The sequence below is a fragment of the Drosophila hydei genome, unplaced genomic scaffold, assembly GCF_003285905.1.
Source record: "Drosophila hydei strain 15085-1641.00,03,60 unplaced genomic scaffold, DhydRS2 tig00000001-arrow-pilon, whole genome shotgun sequence".
NCBI classification, from domain to species: Eukaryota; Metazoa; Arthropoda; class Insecta; order Diptera; family Drosophilidae; genus Drosophila; species Drosophila hydei.
In genome coordinates, this window is record NW_022045643.1 from 7,803,701 (window position 1) to 7,820,413 (window position 16,713).

Below are 16,713 nucleotides of genomic sequence, written 5' to 3' on the forward strand. Positions count from 1 at the left end.
TATAAGCACACACAATGGGCAATGCGCTTATGGGTAGCAGCAACAGCAACAGCAACAGCTATAGGATTCCAATTATAAGTTTAAGTTATTGTCTTAGGAATATTTTATTTCTGTATAAATAACAAGTTAAATTATGCCAGAGTACAAGAAGCTTATATACAAAAACTTAATTTGTAAGCGATGTTAGCTGCAATCCCATGATATAGTGCAACGATCCAAGCGACGTCTCTATAGCTGGGGCTGCCTAGAAGAAAGAGACGAAAATGTTAGTTAGCTTTAGCCAGCTGACAAGATCAATTGGAATAGGAAAATATTTCATTCGACTGGTCTATTGTTGCTGCACAGCTGCAATCGATGTTAGTTAGCTCCGATTTAAGGCTCAAAGGTGGAGCTGGTCGTGCCACAAACTCCAGGCACACGGAAGGGGCAACTTTGACATTTGGATAATTTATGGCCCGCAGGCGGCAGAAGGAATGTTTCACAAATTGCCAAGTCATTTTTGCTACTTATCGCAATTAGTTTGTGTTTGTTTAATTATAAAAATAGTTTGCCCAACAAAGTTTTCTGTGCGCTGACATTTATTGGGCGTGTTGCGCCGCCCTCCTCGGACTCGTCAAAAACTAAAGTTTTACGGCATTGGCATGAACGAGGGGAAAAGTGAGAAGTGAAAAGTAAAAATGTGAAATGGAAAATGGAAAATGTGAAAATGGCAAATGAAAAATGTGAAACTAAAAATTTTTATTTAATTTTTGCTTTCGTTTCGTTTGCTATGCAAATTTGGCGCTTTTGATGCGCTTTTAATTAGCCCTCTCCCCGCATGGAATAACGCGAAAAATCCGCTGTCAATTGGTTGTTGCCTTTGTTTTTCTATGCTGATTCGTATTGCACTTTGATTCTGTGACGCACCCCCGTCCTGCCACACCCACTCCCACAAGCCCGCCCCAATTGCATGCAAATGAGCGTTCGCTGGCGTATATGGCAACAGACGTCCAGGTGTTAACCCACCTGGTGGCACGCTGTTTGGATCCACGCTCGGATTTTTTTCGGAACGTTTTACGTTTTTAGTTTTATGCTGCGAGAATTGAAGTGTCCTTTGCATATTCAACAGCATGCAAATGAACTGCACTCAGCCTGCAATTACAACAGCACTTGGCGTTGGCAATGGTGTTCGGTTGATGCATTCAGTTTTTCTATTTGATATCCATTTAGAAGTATTAAAACGAAAATTGGGCCTATAGAGCATGAAGTCTTTAAAAATCATATTGCTGAGCAATGAAGGGAATCTCAGCTGAGAATAATAACATGTATTCATTACAAAATAATGGAAGCTTCTTTCCTTAACAGATATGCAACGCGAATTAACGACAGACCTAGTCTGATAGTCTATGATCCATGCAAGCAAGCATGATCCATTAAGCAACTACATCATCGAACACTGCATTGACCTTTCAGCAATAACAACAATATTTAGTATTGTATATATTATAGGTTAAACATACCTATCTAATGTCATATAAATCTATTCCGTGGCTTTACTTGTGCTAACGGCAGCCGCAGCAGCAGCCTGCGTCGCATGATGCTTGGCAACCGCTTCCTGGGCTTTGCTTAGCTGTATGTATCCTTCATGTGCACGCGAACGCAGTTCGCTTTCGACACTTTTGTTAACCGATTTGGATATAACGGCCTTGATTTTCTGTGTCTCATTGAACTTGCCCTTCTTGGCTTGTATGGGAGCGTCTGCAAATAAAAGCAGGATGCTTAGTTTGTAAGAGAATGCAACCTGTTGCCAAAATCAATTACTCACTTGATCTGCGCGTAAATGCTGCTTGTTTCTGCTGCTTCTTTTTGTTTTGTATCGCTGCAGGCAACTTCGCTTTTTTAAATTTACCTTGTGGCATTTTACTATTCTTAAATTCAGTGTAAACTACAAAACAAACAATGCACGTGTTTGATAAGCCTTTTACAGCTGATGTCCGATACTTTGTGGTGGTTCACCGATATTTGTTTATGTGAACGCAAAATTGAGTATGTTATTTTTGATGTTATTTAACATTACTCCACATTAATCAGCTGTCCACACTTTAAAAAAAAACTGCTCCACTCTTGTCATTTTCCCGTGTTTTTTATTTGTATGCGGACGAGTTAAATAGCTTTGGTTAATTGAATGTGTACATAAAATCAAATCAGATTATATAAATTGATCATTTAATATCTTAAGCATATATACCGATAAGCAATCAACCGAGTTTATTCAACGTATATTATTTGCTTGCTTAACTACGAAAAAACAAATTCAAAACGCAAATTATTGTTTTGATATTTTTGTTCTTTGCTTTTTTTTCTTTTGTTTGTTTAACAGGAAATAATTTAACATTTAAAAGCGTTGAATATTTTGTAATTTGTTATTGTGTTATCATTAAGTTTTAAATGGTTTCTTTTCTTTTACATATATATTTATATATTTTATAATTTATAATTATTTTCTTTCTTTGTTTTTCATACACATAACTACGATCTACAACGCGTTTCGGATTTAAACTCGTATTTTTATTGAATTTTTTTGCGGTTGTTGTGTTTTTGTCTTTGCCCGCTTGGCGCGCGCCTTTTTCCTCACTTTGTGATTAATGCCTTATTTTTTATAAAAATAGTTTTACAAAACTTTTAATTACTTTATGTTTATGTATGTAGAAGGGTATGTCTGTGTATGTGTGTGTATACATATATATAAAACAATTAACTCAATTTACCGACTATAATGCCAGTTACAATTAACCCTATTATCACAGCAATCACTAAAAGTATCAATATCTTACGGCGGTAGCTATTACGACTAGCTGCTGCCTTCTGAAGCTCAATGCGGCCCTCCTCCACGTTAGCGGCAGTGTGATCGATAAGCGTTTCCACATTATCTGAAATATGAAATGTTTATCTTTATGAATACTTCCGTATGAATTCGAATCATTGATTGATTTAATAAAAAAATTGTCTGTATTTACGATTATACGATATGATAATGGTATTCCCCAAAATGATTGAATTTATGTGCAAGTTTGTTATCAAAAGAGTTTTGAATTCGATAAGTAAATTAGTTATCGAAATTGATTTGAATTTCGGCAATCGGTATGAAAGTCGTTATCAATATCGTTTTTTCATGAAACACAGCATGTTTTGGACAATCACTCACCCACTACCGTTCCCTGCTCCGCCACTAAGTTGCTTAGCTTGTTCATAATGACATTCACATCGAGGATATCCGACTCAATTTGTTCCACTTGGCGCTGACGCTCGACGAGCATATCGTGCTGCCTCTCCAGGCCGGCTTGTTCCTGTCGTTGCTGCTGCAGCAACTCCGATCTGGCAGACACGTCCGCTTCACGCTCAGCCTCAGCGGCCATTTGATAACTCCGTCGCGTGGCCTCCGAGATGCGCTTCTGCTGCAAGGAGTATTTTACGAGTACTTCCTGAAATTCACTTGTGAGCTTCTCCAGCTGCAGCTTCTGCTGACGATCGCCGTGACGTAACACAGCCTGCAGCCGTTCCAAGTCCTGGCTTGTAGTCTGTACCCGCGCATTGGTCTTAGTATTAATGCTATGGATTTTCTCCCGCAGCGCAGACAAATCCTTGGCGGTGCCAATCAGCTTGAGCTGCTTCTCCAGCTGCTTGGTGCTGGTGTTGATCGATGTGATATTGTGACCAATATCCTCGCTGAGCGACACAAACTCTGTGGGACTGAAGCCGGAATTGCCCGAGTTGGAGGCAGCGGCAAAGCTGACCTCGGGCGTGGCAGTGGTTATGGCACCATAGTCACGATGCGTGCTACTCGATGGATTATTCAATGGCTGCGCCATAGTAGTTGGGCTCTGCTCACTGTTTTACGATGTATGTGTATATAGATGAGGCGGCGAGTGTGTGTGCGATGGCTTCAAGGGTCGGACACAAAATCTGTCTTTGGTGATCCGCTTCTTTATATTTTGTGGGTGGTGCGTGCTCGTTGGGTTCTATGACGCGACTGTCTGCGAATGTAGAATGCTTGACTTTAGCTACCGCAACTATCTACAAACTAATGCGCTTCGCATTACACAAACAAACAACCTAGAGCTGGAGCCAAACAAATGATTCACTTCAGCAGAGTTTATCAGACATGCTAACATATGACCAACAGGCATACAAATATACATATACCCTCATATACGAGGGCATGTACATATGTTTGCGTGTGTGTGAGTACACACAATCACAAACATCTACACACACGCAGTTTAGTGGCTTGTCTGTGCCTGTGGGCACCAGCACCTATATGGCTTCCAATTATTAGTATAAATTACCTATGATTTACTTCAGTGGGCGAGTTGATTTCCAGTTTCTTTTTAACTAATTTTTGCCCAGTGCGCAAGCCTTTCACTGCATTACACACAAAGACAAAAAACGTACTATCGATAATTGCGTTAGCTCTTAGTCATTTATCGATGCTTTGCAGCCCTATATAAGCGTAGAGCATTTGACAGCACTGAACAGTGATAGCCGCAAGAAATTGGCGCGCCAAACTCACCTAATTATAGCTATTCCGCGAAATATCAGTGGTAGAATTCGGATATTTTATAGCTATTTCAATGCACTCCTATTGAGATTACAAGCGCCAAGAATCCTCCGATAGTCAGGCAACATTTATTGTTTCTCGTCTTCTTTTTGACTCCAGCTTACCAAGAAATGTCATATATCGATAACAATCCCTCATAACTTCCACTGCATTACATGAGAAACTTCGGAGTTGGCGGCTTGTTTGAATTTGTTAATGTTTAGTTTAATGTACATTGGTATCACACATACATGCTCCACTCCATAAAAAGACAACAAATACTTTTTCTTTACGTTGTTTTTGTAATTCCGTAGCTTTAACGTACAGAGTTATGCTAAAAAGTAAAAATCCTATTTACTCTTGTCCCCTAATCTGCTGCTGCTCTGTCCGGCTGGCATATTGTGTTTAGTGGGTCTTGGCGGCCAAGCGCTTGTCACGCTCCTCCGAAATGCTCAGCTTAACACCCTTGCCCTTTGGCAGCGAGATGTAAGGCTTGTTGCCCTTGCCAATGATGAAAACGTTGGTCAAACGAGTGGCGAACACATGACCCTGCGAATCCTTAATGTGCACGATATCGAAAGATCCGGGATGACGCTCGCGGTTAACAACAGAGCCAACACGTCCCAAATTCCTGCCTCCAGTGATCATGCAAAGGTTGCCTGTGAATTAGAATAAGATATGTTGTATTACACTGGTCTGTATTCTTTTAAAACAATTTTAAATTTGTAATTGCACGTAAAAGTTACTGAAATGGCTGAATAAGTGCACAAATCAGAGACCGTCGTATCAAAAATTGCTATTGGCTTTGTATTTGAACCACGCAACTTGTTAGAAAGCGTTTTGTGGTCTTCGAACCAGCCAAGAGGATGACGAAACATTGCATTAAAAGAACCTACCCGAATCGAACTTGATGTAGTCGGTGATCTTGCCGGTGGCAATGTCCACCTGCACGGTATCGTTGGCGTGCACCAGAGGATCGGGATAACGGATGGTACGGCCATCGTGCGTAACCAGGAAAGGCACACCCTTAGCGCCCAATTGTGTCTTGCGCACCTTGCACAGCTTGTACTGCAATAGAAAGAGGAATATTTTATTATAATACAATATATAAGAGTAAATTCTCACGAATGGCTTTTTAGTTAATTTGTAATTGCACGTAAAAGTTACTGAAACGGCTGGAGAAATGCTCAAGATCAGAGACCGTCGTATCAAAAATTGCTTTGGGCTTTATATTGAACCAATTGACGTATAAAAAAAACAGAAATCGGTCTTCGATAAAGCCCATCGAGTGACTATCCTAATCAAATTTAAACCTACCTTGGCCTCCTCAGCGGAGATGCGATGGATGGTGAAACGGCCCTTCACATCATAGACCAGACGGAAGAACTCACCAGTCTTCTCGATGGTGATGACATCTAAATGATAAACATCGATTACTCAACTGAATTGGAGAACGAAGTGTACTTCGACTTACCCATGAAGCCAGCGGGGTAGGTGGGATCGGTGCGCACCTTGCCGTCGACCTTGATGAGACGCTGCATGACAATTTTGGTCACCTCAGCGCCATTCAGAGCGTACTTGAGACGATTTCTCAGGAAGATCAACAAAGGCAGCGACTCGCGCAGCTTGTGTGGACCGGTCGATGGACGTGGGGCGAAAACACCGCCCAATTTGTCCAACATCCATGCCTTGGGTGCGGCTAAACGCTTCAAATGTTTCTTAGGTCCACGAGCCTACAAAAACATTGCACGAACACATATTAATAATAATTTATTATACTCCCAAGCAAACGACTGCAATAACAAACAAAAACGCATAGTTTTTTTTATGAAAAATCACGCACTTGCACACAAATGTTCACATATTCAACAATTGTACAGTTTGTAGCGTTATTTATTATATAGTTCACGTCATTTTTGTTTGTATTACGCGTCGATGGCAGCGTATTTAAATTGCATTTATATTTTCAGCCTTACCATCTCGTACGATACGTAAAAAAGGAAAGGAAGTTGACGCGCTGTCAGTTCATTTGACAGCTGCGCAAAGAGTTGCCAGATTGAGTTCTTTAAGTGTGACCATGACAACAAAAATTTGTGCTGTCAAATATCCACCTTATAAGGGTTGCACAGAGCGCGCAAATTATATTGATATTTAAAGTACCGAACCGTATCTTTTACATTTGTTTATTTTTTTTATATATTACTTTAATTAATAATGCTCTCAAACGCACACAATTTTCGTTTTAGGTATCATTAATTACATTCTGTAAAACCTACTTAGACATTAAACGGTAGTGTTCTAAGCAAACATTATTGCCAATTAACTGTAGCAACATGCATTTAACCAAACTTTTTTCTGAAGTTTGATCTGATGGATTTTTTTAGGGCTTTTCTTTTTTGGTAAAAGCACAATGGCTTTTTATTTGTTATTAAAGTTTTTTTTTTATGTTTTATGTTGAGAAATTTCTTGCTTTTTTGTACATAATACAAATTGTATTTATCATGCACGAATTCGGATTTCTTTTTATAATAGGTTCGACGCGCAATGTGACTTAAACGTATGAAATAAATTGTTAGAAATATTATTTAATGTATGTAAATATGAATGTTACGTTAGTGTTTAAATGGCTACGCATGTCTGTCTAAAAGTCTGTATGTCATATGTATGTATTTGTAATGAGGGATCGCATTTTGTTAACGTTTCATTCCTTTCTTCATTTTAATTTAGTCAGTTGCTTTCTTCTTTTTCTTCCATTTTGTAGCCGTTTCTTATTGTTGTTGATGATGTTATTGTTGTCGTAGCTCAGTCCAACTTTTTCATTGATTTCAGCGCACGCTCGCGCAGTTGCTTCTCCAAATCCTCATTGATGCCAGGGCCGCCAGAAATCATCAGCGGCAGCTTACCATTCCGTTTGCCTGCAGCCCTCGTCCTGGCATGCTGCTCCTCATCCTCATCGCCACTGCTCTGCGAGCTACTCTCTTGCCGATGCTTTGCGCTGCTGCTGCTCTTTCGCTTATGCTTCTTATGCTTCTTGCTCTTCTTGCTGTGCTTCTTATGTTTCTTGTGTTTCCTTTTCTTCGAAGACGACTCGTCCTCCGAGCCCGAGTCGCTGTCACTGCTATCGGCTGCTTTCTTTGACTTCTTGCGTTTCTTTTTGGGCAAACGTTCATCGTCGGAATCGCTGCCGCTGCCATCTCTTCGCGATTTCTTATGACTTCGCTTGCGGCTTCTGTCCAAGCTTCTTTGCTTCTCGGCCAGCGACTCTGCATGTACTCTTTCCTCACTCGACGCGCTGCGCTGCAATTTCTTGTCCCCACTGCGACGCTGCTTCTCCTTCTCCTTTTCGCTTCTGCTTGCAGTCGTCGTTTCCTCTTTACGTTTCAGCTGCGACTTCTTCTTGTGTCGCTCATCGCTACTGTCGTCATCGTCGCTGCGGTCACTGCTGCTGCTGCTGCCCGAGCTGCGCGACGCCTTGGCCTTGCTGCTGGAGCCTTTGCTTGGCTCCGCCGCCAAAGCTTTAGCCTTTAAGCTATTTTTGCCGCTTGCCGCTGACCGTCGCGACTGTTGGCGCTGCTTCTTCTGCTGCTCCTCATCTTCGCTGTCATCGCTATCATCGACACTGCTGTCCGAGCTGCTGCTCTGGCTGTTGTCGCGAACCTTCTTTGGAACTGCGACAGCGTTGCGCTCATGCGACTTAAGGAACGGCGACGGTGTGCGCGACAGACTGGCTAAGCTACGGCGCGTTGACAGCGACTGCGACTGCGATGGAGGCTGGGGCTGCGGCTGCTGTTGTGACTCGAATTTTCGCTGCGGCGGCGGCTGCTGCTGTTCTAGTTGCTGCGGCGGGGGCGGCGGCTCTTCGCGACAGAGATCAATGGTGTTGACAGCCGGGCCGGCAAACTCAACGGAGCGACGCGCTGCTGCGGGACTGGGACGTCGACGCTGTTGCTGTCGAGAGTTGGAACGACTGCGGCTATGCTGGCTGCGGCTGCGACTGCGTTTCGTAGGTCGTCCGCTGGAGCGACTGCGGCTGCGACTACGATTTCTGGCTACTGGACTGACGCTGCGCTGGTGCTGACGACGCGCCGCGGGACTAGCGCTGCCCGAGCTGGAGCGACGCATGCGTTGGTGCTGCTGCTGTTGATTGCGTATGGGCTGGCGCGGATCGGGGTGATTCTGATCCCAACGATTGTAGCTCTGTGGCGAGCCACGCCTATCGAAGCGACGTCCGGGCGAGAATTGTTTACGGAACTGTTGTCCCTGCTGCTGTGGACCGCCCGGGCCGGGCGACTGGCGGCGATCCCGCGAATAACGATGCTGACCACCACCGCCCGGCGGTGACTGACGACGATCGAAGCGTCGCCCACCATTGGGACTGTTGTGCCTGGCCTGCCAGTGTATACGTCCGCCGCCCCGCTGATTGGGACTGCCGCCACGATATTGCTGCTGCCACATGTTACGATGGTTGCCGCCACCCCTTCCGCCACCACCTCCACCGCCGCCGCCGCCACCACGACCACCACCACCTCCTCCGCCTCCACCGCCGCCACCGCGGAAATGCATTGGCGGCGAACGACGGCGATTATTGAACCTGTTAAACGGATAATGCAAAAAAAATGGCATTTAGTCAAGATTATGAAATATCGAGAACAAAATCTAAATATGAGCAACTAAGAGACAGCTATCATTGAGTATATCGAGTGCAAAATATCGATGTCCTCAGACAAATACTGACAACTAAGACGACATGGACGAATGACAAGCTACTTATGTCAGATAATGCTGACTGTAATAGACAGATATAGTAATTAAAGGTAGATATGATGGACTAAGCGAGGTAATTAATTAACAACAAAAGAGCGAACTAAGGGATCGAAAAGAAAACCAATCCTAAGAGCGTATCCGGACAAAAAGTACTATAAGAACCATACACATTAAACTTATCCTAATATGTTTTGATTGAAGTTTGATATGTCTCTTAAATATAACAAGTCTTTTTGACAAATTTTTCTAGCAATGATTAAACTTTCAAAGATATATTAAGGGCAAAGCATGGAAACCTTTTGAGATAGATTAACAGATTTGCAAGTTAAGAGATTAAAATTTAGACAAATCATAATTGTGATTTCAGTCAGATAATAGAGATATACGATTAAACAAAAGCTTATCCTTAAACTTTTGATATAATCTTTTATATGAATTATCTATTTATAAGAATATAACATATATGTATATACTAACTATCCTCAACTGTGTCGTCTATATACATTTAGTTATAATTTTCATAATATATTAGAATTCATAGTATTAGTCTAGAATTAGTCTGGGCTCAGTGAGCCATTTACAGAGCTCAGCTACTTAGAAATACATAACATATCATATAATTCCTATACATATAAACTCAGCTTGACTTATCTTCAATCTCTAACAACTTGCTCTCTTATATACATATATGCATATTTTATTAATACATATACCTAAATGTATATATTCTTACCTCCTTGGCGATCTGGAATAGCGCATAGGCGATCTGGATAGCATGCGGGAGCGTGAACGACGTCGCGAATTGGAGCGCTGAAAGCGCCTATCACCTCCGCCACCGCCATTGTCCTGACGCATGGGACTGCGTCCGCGTGGCGAAAAGCGTCTGCCATGTGGTGGAGGTCGTCGTCCACCACCACCGCCGCCACCACCGCCACCAAATTGCCTGGCACGACCATCGCCTCGCTCAATGGAGCTGGCGGAATCATCACGATTGTTGCGATATTGTCGCTTATTTTGCACGCTGTTCTTGTTGCGTCGATGTTCGAACTGTTGATCCTGTTGGCGCTCCGGTGACAGCGAAATGCTGCTGGCTCGCGAGCGCGAGCGACGATGACGCCGATTGCTGCGTGCCGAGGAGCGCGAAGAGCTGCGCGAACGAGTACGCCTCTTTGGCGAGCCTTTGCCCCCGCTACGGGATCTATGAAGATACGAATCCATTATCATTATTGTTCAAACAAGAAGAAGTTATAGAGATGTAGACATCTAATAATCTTGTTTAGAAATCTAACTCAATATGATTTCGAAAAACATTTGCTCTAGCATAATCAAAATTAAGTGTTTTAAATTATAAATGAAGTAAATTCTTGCAATATTTGTTTTCAAATGCTCATTTGGATCTTATGAAGTAGAAATAGACTTGGTGACGTTTACAATATCTTATTAAACCTTAACGAACAGTGACTATATATATGCTAGTCTATTACAGACATTTATATATTATTAACTTTCATTTCCTAACGATATCAACATCTCTATTATAGCTGTCAGTGTGCTTATCTACCTGGAGCGACTGCGTGTTGAACGCGAGCGTGAACGTGAGCGCGATTTGGCCTTTGTTTTGGATTTGGACGCAGCTGCTGGCGATGTTTTTTGGACAGAGTGGCGTCCATTTAAAGTCTTGATAGCACCACCACCAACGTCTGTGGAGGCCGCTCGTTGTGCTGAGCGATTGGAACGAGAGCGGGAATGTGAACGGCGGCGACTGTTACGATGTTCTCGCGATGTGCCGCGTCCACCGCCGCCGCCAGCTGCTGAACCTGCTGCAGTTGCTGTTGTTCCTCCTCCAGCTCCACCTGCAGCACTGGGTGAGCCGCCGCTACCGGCGCCGCCTCCACCTACACCACCACGCTTGCGTAGGCGAGCGGCTGCATTTGCTGCCGCCTCTCGTGCTGCACTGTTGATAGGCACTGCAGTGGTGCCGCCATTGTTGGAGGCTGCTGCCATTTTGGATACCGACCGACTGCGTGAACGCGATTTGGATCTGTCGTGACGTCGCGGCTTGTCCCGTGAGCGCGAAGGGGACCTGGAGCGAGAGCGAGAACGTGACAGATCACGTTGACGCTGCTGTTGCTGGCGCTGCTTTTGCAGCTGCTCCTCCTCACGCTTCAGTATCTCATCCTTCTTCTGCTGTATAAACTCTGCGGGAATGCCACTGTCGCTCTCCTGCGCGGAGAGCAGCAGCGCCCATAGCTCGCCCATAAATTGGCGGGCATTGCGTCCGTTAAGGAAACCGGTCATATTGATTTGCATTTTTTTGGGACAGGGATATTTTTCCTCCTCCAGCTGATTATAAACAAACTCAACGACGACATCGTCCTCAATGTGCAGAATATCAGTGATTTTTTTACTTATCCAAGGTCGAAGCACATCTAGCTTAACTTTGGACATATCCACACGCTTATTTAGGCAATCCCCGAATTTCATTTGCTTCATTAGCTTCTTTTCCTTGTCGCTGAAGCGCGTGTCCTGCTGCTGATTGGTGCCCTAAAAACAAAAGGAAAAGCCACAAAAAAATATATATATTTCATGTCAATATGATTTCACCGCTCTTTTCATGAAGTCAGCATAGAGTCTGAATTGCAATTTGCCAGCAGAGATCATAAAGAACAAATTGAGAGATATACTATGCTCGTTTTCATTTCGCAAATTCCAATGCTTTACACACACAGTAACAAAGCCGTTCTTGAGCAAAAGAGCCGAAAGAGCGTAAGAATTGCATGCTAAAGCTAAGCATAAGCATTGCTGATCATGAAAATAGATTCTCTCTCAATTTTTACTCTTCTCTCTTGGCTTGTGCAGTTTTGCAGCGCCGTTTATCGATTGTTTGTCGGGTAGCAATTGAAGCACCCCTTAGAATAAACGAACATAAGGCGTAACAACAACGTACCGTGAACATCATTTTGAAGCTGAACGCAGTTGCACACTCGTTAGCGTTAAATGATTTTAACTGTGCCGGCTAACTGGTGTTGTTTTTATTTCATGCCACAATTAATGCGCGCGCTCGCAAAACAACAAATATTCTGTAATATTTAACTGTAACCCGGCACCACGCAACAAAATTGTCACCTATACACACACATGCACATGTACACACGGGCACGCACACACACACACAAAACACTCAGCGCGTGTGTGTTAGTGCGAGTGCGGGACGATTAAGTATGCGGCGCTAAATGCACGAAAACAACTTTGTAATAAGTGTAATTCCACAATGTAATTGTTAAACTGTACGCCAAATTACACCCGCTGCACTTTTGTTAACTTTTGCTTGTTCGTTTTCTAAATTTTCGCTAAAAATTTATGCGTGTAGCTAGAGCTGGCACGAAACAAAACGATACACGGCAGTCAAGTGATGAACGATAGTTGTAGCGGCAGCGCATGCACTTTACGCTAAATCATATCGATAGTGGTGACTTTTATGCATAAACGATACATTCTAGCAGAAACTCACCTTGCACTGGATAAATCTATCGCACTCGATTTTGTATTATTTTGCATTTCAAAAAGTGCACTATGCCGGTTATTTGATAGCGATAATCGAATAATATCAAACCAAGTAAAATTCAATGTTTTATTTAAAATAATTTATTTAATTTAAAATTAGTACATACACATAAATTTTAACAAAACGTTAAAAAGGCTTGTTATAATTAATTTATTATATGTAACTATGAACTAAATTTGTTTATGCCAAGTAAACAGCGTGCTTTCTTTCATTTGTCTCCTTTTCTTTTAGCACAAATCAAATAAATTATCGGCAGCTAATGTTCCTTCATTTTTATGTTAAATAATTTATTTGAATTATTTTAATTTAAAACTTAATTTAAGTATTATTTTTCGAGCAAAAGCCTATTTCATTTTAACAGCATTATGAAGACATATGTGTGTATGTATGTATGTATGTATGTATGAAGAGAGACAAACGAAAAGCGAATAAAAACATTGAAAATACGATTTTGCTACAAAAAATAATTCCAGATTTAAGTAAATTTAGCCGCTCCATCCCCATAAACTCGCTCAGTTCTTTTGGTTGCTGTTGTATACCAGTGTAATGACACTCTCCATCTCACTTACGGTATCATGTTCGGCTCTTGAGCTGCTCCCGTCGAATATTTCGGCTTGCAGACACAACCGCTCTCAACGAGCACATAATCCTGGCCAGTGAGCGTCACTGGCCCTAGAGGTATAACCAGGAATAAATAAGGCACATACGTTTGCGTGCACTCGCCTCGGACCACATCGCATTCTGAGGATCTATAGTAAAATTAAGCATAATTGGCATAATTATTATTTGTTTAAGTAATTTGTTATATATGCATTTGCGTAAGTTAATTATACATATGTTCATTTAGTGCCTATCCAAAAGTTTCATTAGTCAGTTAGTCGTAATAAATTACAGTCATTAGGAGTTACTTTTTTTAAACTTTTTAAATTGACATTTGCACAGTTAGCTTAACGTTTATTTGAGTTATCGTTATTTATTAGTCTGGCAACGCTGCATAGTAATTTTCTATGGACATTAAGAGCTTTTCAAAAGGCTTTTTAACTAGTTCATTGTAATAAATACAATCAGACCTCAACAGTCTGGCAACGCTTAACACAATGAGTAATAACGGGCACAAAAAACACAGCTTAAGGGTAATTGAAATGATGTCTTTTAAACACTCACTCGCACACTTCGAAGACCACCTGTTGCAACAGATCGGGAAACTTTTGCACAATTGTTACGGGCTGACCGGAGGTCAAACTAACGCCATACATGGGCGCTGTTGTATTATAGCGCGTCTTGCAGAGTCGCGCAGGCGTATCGCTCTTGCACTGCTGCGCCGGCGATGCGTTCTTCAGCGAACGACCTGCATCAAGAGAGTCAAACAGTCAATCAGACATTCAATCAATTGCGGCCACAAAATCATTAGCATTTGCGGCTGACCGACTTACCATAACGATTGCTTCCGATAGCCTCATTGTTTACCTCATCGTAGGCCCTCAACAATGCACTCGTGGTTATTGCTGGATCCAATGTGGTGGGCAATTTGCTTTGGCGTCCACGTCGCGAATTTCCGTTCCAATTGGAGAATGTGCGCGCAACGGCCGCGCTGCAATTGATAGACAGAGCAAGGCGATAGCATAGGCGTTAGAAAAGAAAGTTGTACATTGTGACCAACGCATAATGAGTCAATGAGTGACACACACACACACATTGTCTTTTTGTACTTGTATTTGCATATATATACATACCTGGGATATGGCGCGTTATTGGGACCCAAGCAGTCTGGTGAATCTGTCAACGCATCACCAGACAAATATTTCAGACCACGCGCGCCGGCGCATTTGCTGGGCGGCGCATCGTCCGCACTGCTGCTGCTGCTGCTGCTGCTAAAGCTGGGCCACAGCGCCGCATTGGCGCAGGTGAGTGCAATGCTGATGACGCAGAGTGCCGTTAGATGCTGTCAAGAGAGTGACAGAGAGGGAGAGAAGAATAAATACATATGAATGCATATTTAATATGTTATCGATATGGTTAAGAGACAAGCCTGTACTTATAACGGTTACAACGAACATGCCAATAAGCGACAGGCAAAAGTTGCCGTGTCATGCGGCATTAAGACAATAAATAAATAAAAATCAAATGAAAATACCCTGTATAGTACTTTTTTATAAAAAATATACTATATATTTAATACCATTTCGATCTTTGAAACTCTGAGATTCGATATCTTATAATGACAAGCCTAAGCAATAAATAAAATACAAGTTCAAAATCCAGCGTTAAGAAACAGTTAGTTTCTTTTACTGGCATTCCTCAAGCCTGAATAAAAACAAGTTTCTTTTTTCTCATGCAGTCTTGACCCGCTTCAACTTTTGTAGCCGCTCGCTAAGCAAATTAGTAGAATTCATAAATAATCATGGTAACCGCAATCGCCCCCATATCCGTACGTGAAAGTAAAAACAAAAGAAATTCCAATTGACGCGGTCGACAACAGAGAGCAGACAACAACCACAACAACAACAACAAGAAAAAATGTTAATACATTTTTCAACATGCAAAGTGGCTTCTAATACGGTCTGAACTTTTTATTACCACTTCTCGTAGTTTTTATGTATCGTTGCCATGTTTTGATTTTTTCTCTTCTTTTTTTGTATTTTCCTTCACTTTCTCTGTGCAGATTTTGTTGATCAAGTGTTGGCCTGACCAAAAAAAGCCAAGAGGCCATTGCCGAAAAACCAGTTTCGGTTGAATCAAATTGCAGCAGCACATAATTTGCTTTTTACTAAAAAAAAAAATGAGCTGCCCGATGAGAAAATCGTTTCACGTATGCTATGCTGGAAAAAAAAGATAATAAGCTCAAACTCAAGCCTGGCAATCGAACATCAACAATCAACTATCGGCAGCGCCATCACTATCTCTATCTCCAAGTCGTAACGTACATTGTCTTCGGCCACAATTGCTGTTTATTTATATACAAATAATTGCAATGTCAATGCGAAGGTATTTTTAAATTGATTTATAACATTGCTTTTATGATATGTGACCGTCGGCTTGCTTTGAATTGCTTTGAATTTCTTTTGCGTGCGAAAGCACACACAAAAAATTAAATAAAAACGAAACAAAACTAAACTTTCTTTTCAATTGCACATTTGATGAAAATTATAGCTTGGTTCATTATAGCCCATTGCGTGTTTCTGCGCTGGTGGGAAGTAAATGAAAGCGAAATTCTATTATTTAATTCTTTTCACATTCATTACAAGAAATTAATGAAGTCGTCGTCTTTAATGGTTGTAGTTGTTGTTGCCGCTCTGCGAGTCGCACAGGTTTTACAACACTCTCACCTGAACTCTGGTCTGGCCCTTTTGTCAAATTCTGTCATTAAAGGCGCCATTGTCAATGCCGGTTTTAAACTTTCTGTTTTGAGGGGACAGACGACGTTGATGACGACGGCGACGGCCCCTAACTATTTCGTTTAATAATCATAATAAACACATACCTAGTCCCGCCTCTAAATTAAACTAATTTCACATTTAAGCAGTCGCTCGAGCATCTCAATCAGCGCACTTTATGCAGACGGACAATGGCAGTTGCGTTGCCAGGGTGAAAAGAAAGGAGCGTGATGAGTGGCAACTCTTATTTATTTTTTTTTTTTGTAGCAGTCATATTTCGAGTTCATTGAAATTGTCGCGCCAATGACTGGACAAATCACAAGAAAAATGGAAAAAAACATGCAAATAATTATAATAATTATGATAAGCTGATTTTTTCTGTCTGCTTCTCTTCTCCTATAATTGGGTTAGAAATTGTAAAATCATGCATTAAT

At 41.8% G+C, this 16,713-nt stretch overlaps 5 protein-coding genes and 2 non-coding genes across 7 annotated transcripts; all 7 read right to left on the reverse strand.

The window, feature by feature from the left end:
* Positions 1 to 94: 94 nt before the first annotated feature.
* Positions 95 to 1,986, reverse strand: LOC111594925. Its single transcript, XM_023308419.2, has 3 exons — positions 1,805 to 1,986; positions 1,500 to 1,737; positions 95 to 244 (listed from the first exon to the last, which is right to left on the reverse strand). The coding sequence occupies exons 1-2, from the start codon at positions 1,896 to 1,898 to the stop codon at positions 1,520 to 1,522; spliced, it is 312 nt and encodes a 103-aa protein (XP_023164187.1). The 5' UTR covers positions 1,899 to 1,986; the 3' UTR covers positions 95 to 244; positions 1,500 to 1,519.
* Positions 1,987 to 2,441: 455 nt separating this feature from the next.
* On the reverse strand, positions 2,442 to 4,438 carry LOC111594915 (syntaxin-12). Its single transcript, XM_023308402.2, has 3 exons — positions 4,326 to 4,438; positions 3,185 to 4,013; positions 2,442 to 2,909 (listed from the first exon to the last, which is right to left on the reverse strand). The coding sequence occupies exons 2-3, from the start codon at positions 3,846 to 3,848 to the stop codon at positions 2,734 to 2,736; spliced, it is 840 nt and encodes a 279-aa protein (XP_023164170.2). The 5' UTR covers positions 3,849 to 4,013; positions 4,326 to 4,438; the 3' UTR covers positions 2,442 to 2,733.
* A 417-nt stretch (positions 4,439 to 4,855) lies between these two features.
* LOC111594913 (40S ribosomal protein S4) lies at positions 4,856 to 6,650 on the reverse strand. Its single transcript, XM_023308400.2, has 5 exons — positions 6,553 to 6,650; positions 6,051 to 6,309; positions 5,894 to 5,991; positions 5,473 to 5,644; positions 4,856 to 5,235 (listed from the first exon to the last, which is right to left on the reverse strand). Exons 1-5 carry the CDS (start codon positions 6,553 to 6,555, stop codon positions 4,982 to 4,984), a joined length of 786 nt encoding a protein of 261 aa, XP_023164168.1. The 5' UTR covers positions 6,556 to 6,650; the 3' UTR covers positions 4,856 to 4,981.
* LOC111594929 lies at positions 5,298 to 5,441 on the reverse strand. Its single transcript, XR_002751158.1, has one exon. It is a non-coding gene; the product is annotated as a small nucleolar RNA psi28S-3327 (small nucleolar RNA).
* On the reverse strand, positions 5,719 to 5,863 carry LOC111594928. Its single transcript, XR_002751157.1, has one exon. It is a non-coding gene; the product is annotated as a small nucleolar RNA psi28S-3327 (small nucleolar RNA).
* A 396-nt stretch (positions 6,651 to 7,046) lies between the features above and the next one.
* On the reverse strand, positions 7,047 to 12,760 carry LOC111594918 (serine/arginine repetitive matrix protein 1). The gene is made up of 4 exons (XM_023308405.2): positions 12,288 to 12,760; positions 10,902 to 11,884; positions 10,074 to 10,538; positions 7,047 to 9,167 (listed from the first exon to the last, which is right to left on the reverse strand). The coding sequence occupies exons 1-4, from the start codon at positions 12,297 to 12,299 to the stop codon at positions 7,379 to 7,381; spliced, it is 3,249 nt and encodes a 1,082-aa protein (XP_023164173.2). The 5' UTR covers positions 12,300 to 12,760; the 3' UTR covers positions 7,047 to 7,378.
* Positions 12,761 to 13,334: 574 nt separating this feature from the next.
* LOC111594912 lies at positions 13,335 to 15,123 on the reverse strand. The gene is made up of 5 exons (XM_023308398.2): positions 15,085 to 15,123; positions 14,639 to 14,847; positions 14,339 to 14,496; positions 14,070 to 14,253; positions 13,335 to 13,654 (listed from the first exon to the last, which is right to left on the reverse strand). Exons 1-5 carry the CDS (start codon positions 15,085 to 15,087, stop codon positions 13,471 to 13,473), a joined length of 738 nt encoding a protein of 245 aa, XP_023164166.2. The 5' UTR covers positions 15,088 to 15,123; the 3' UTR covers positions 13,335 to 13,470.
* Positions 15,124 to 16,713: the final 1,590 nt, after the last annotated feature.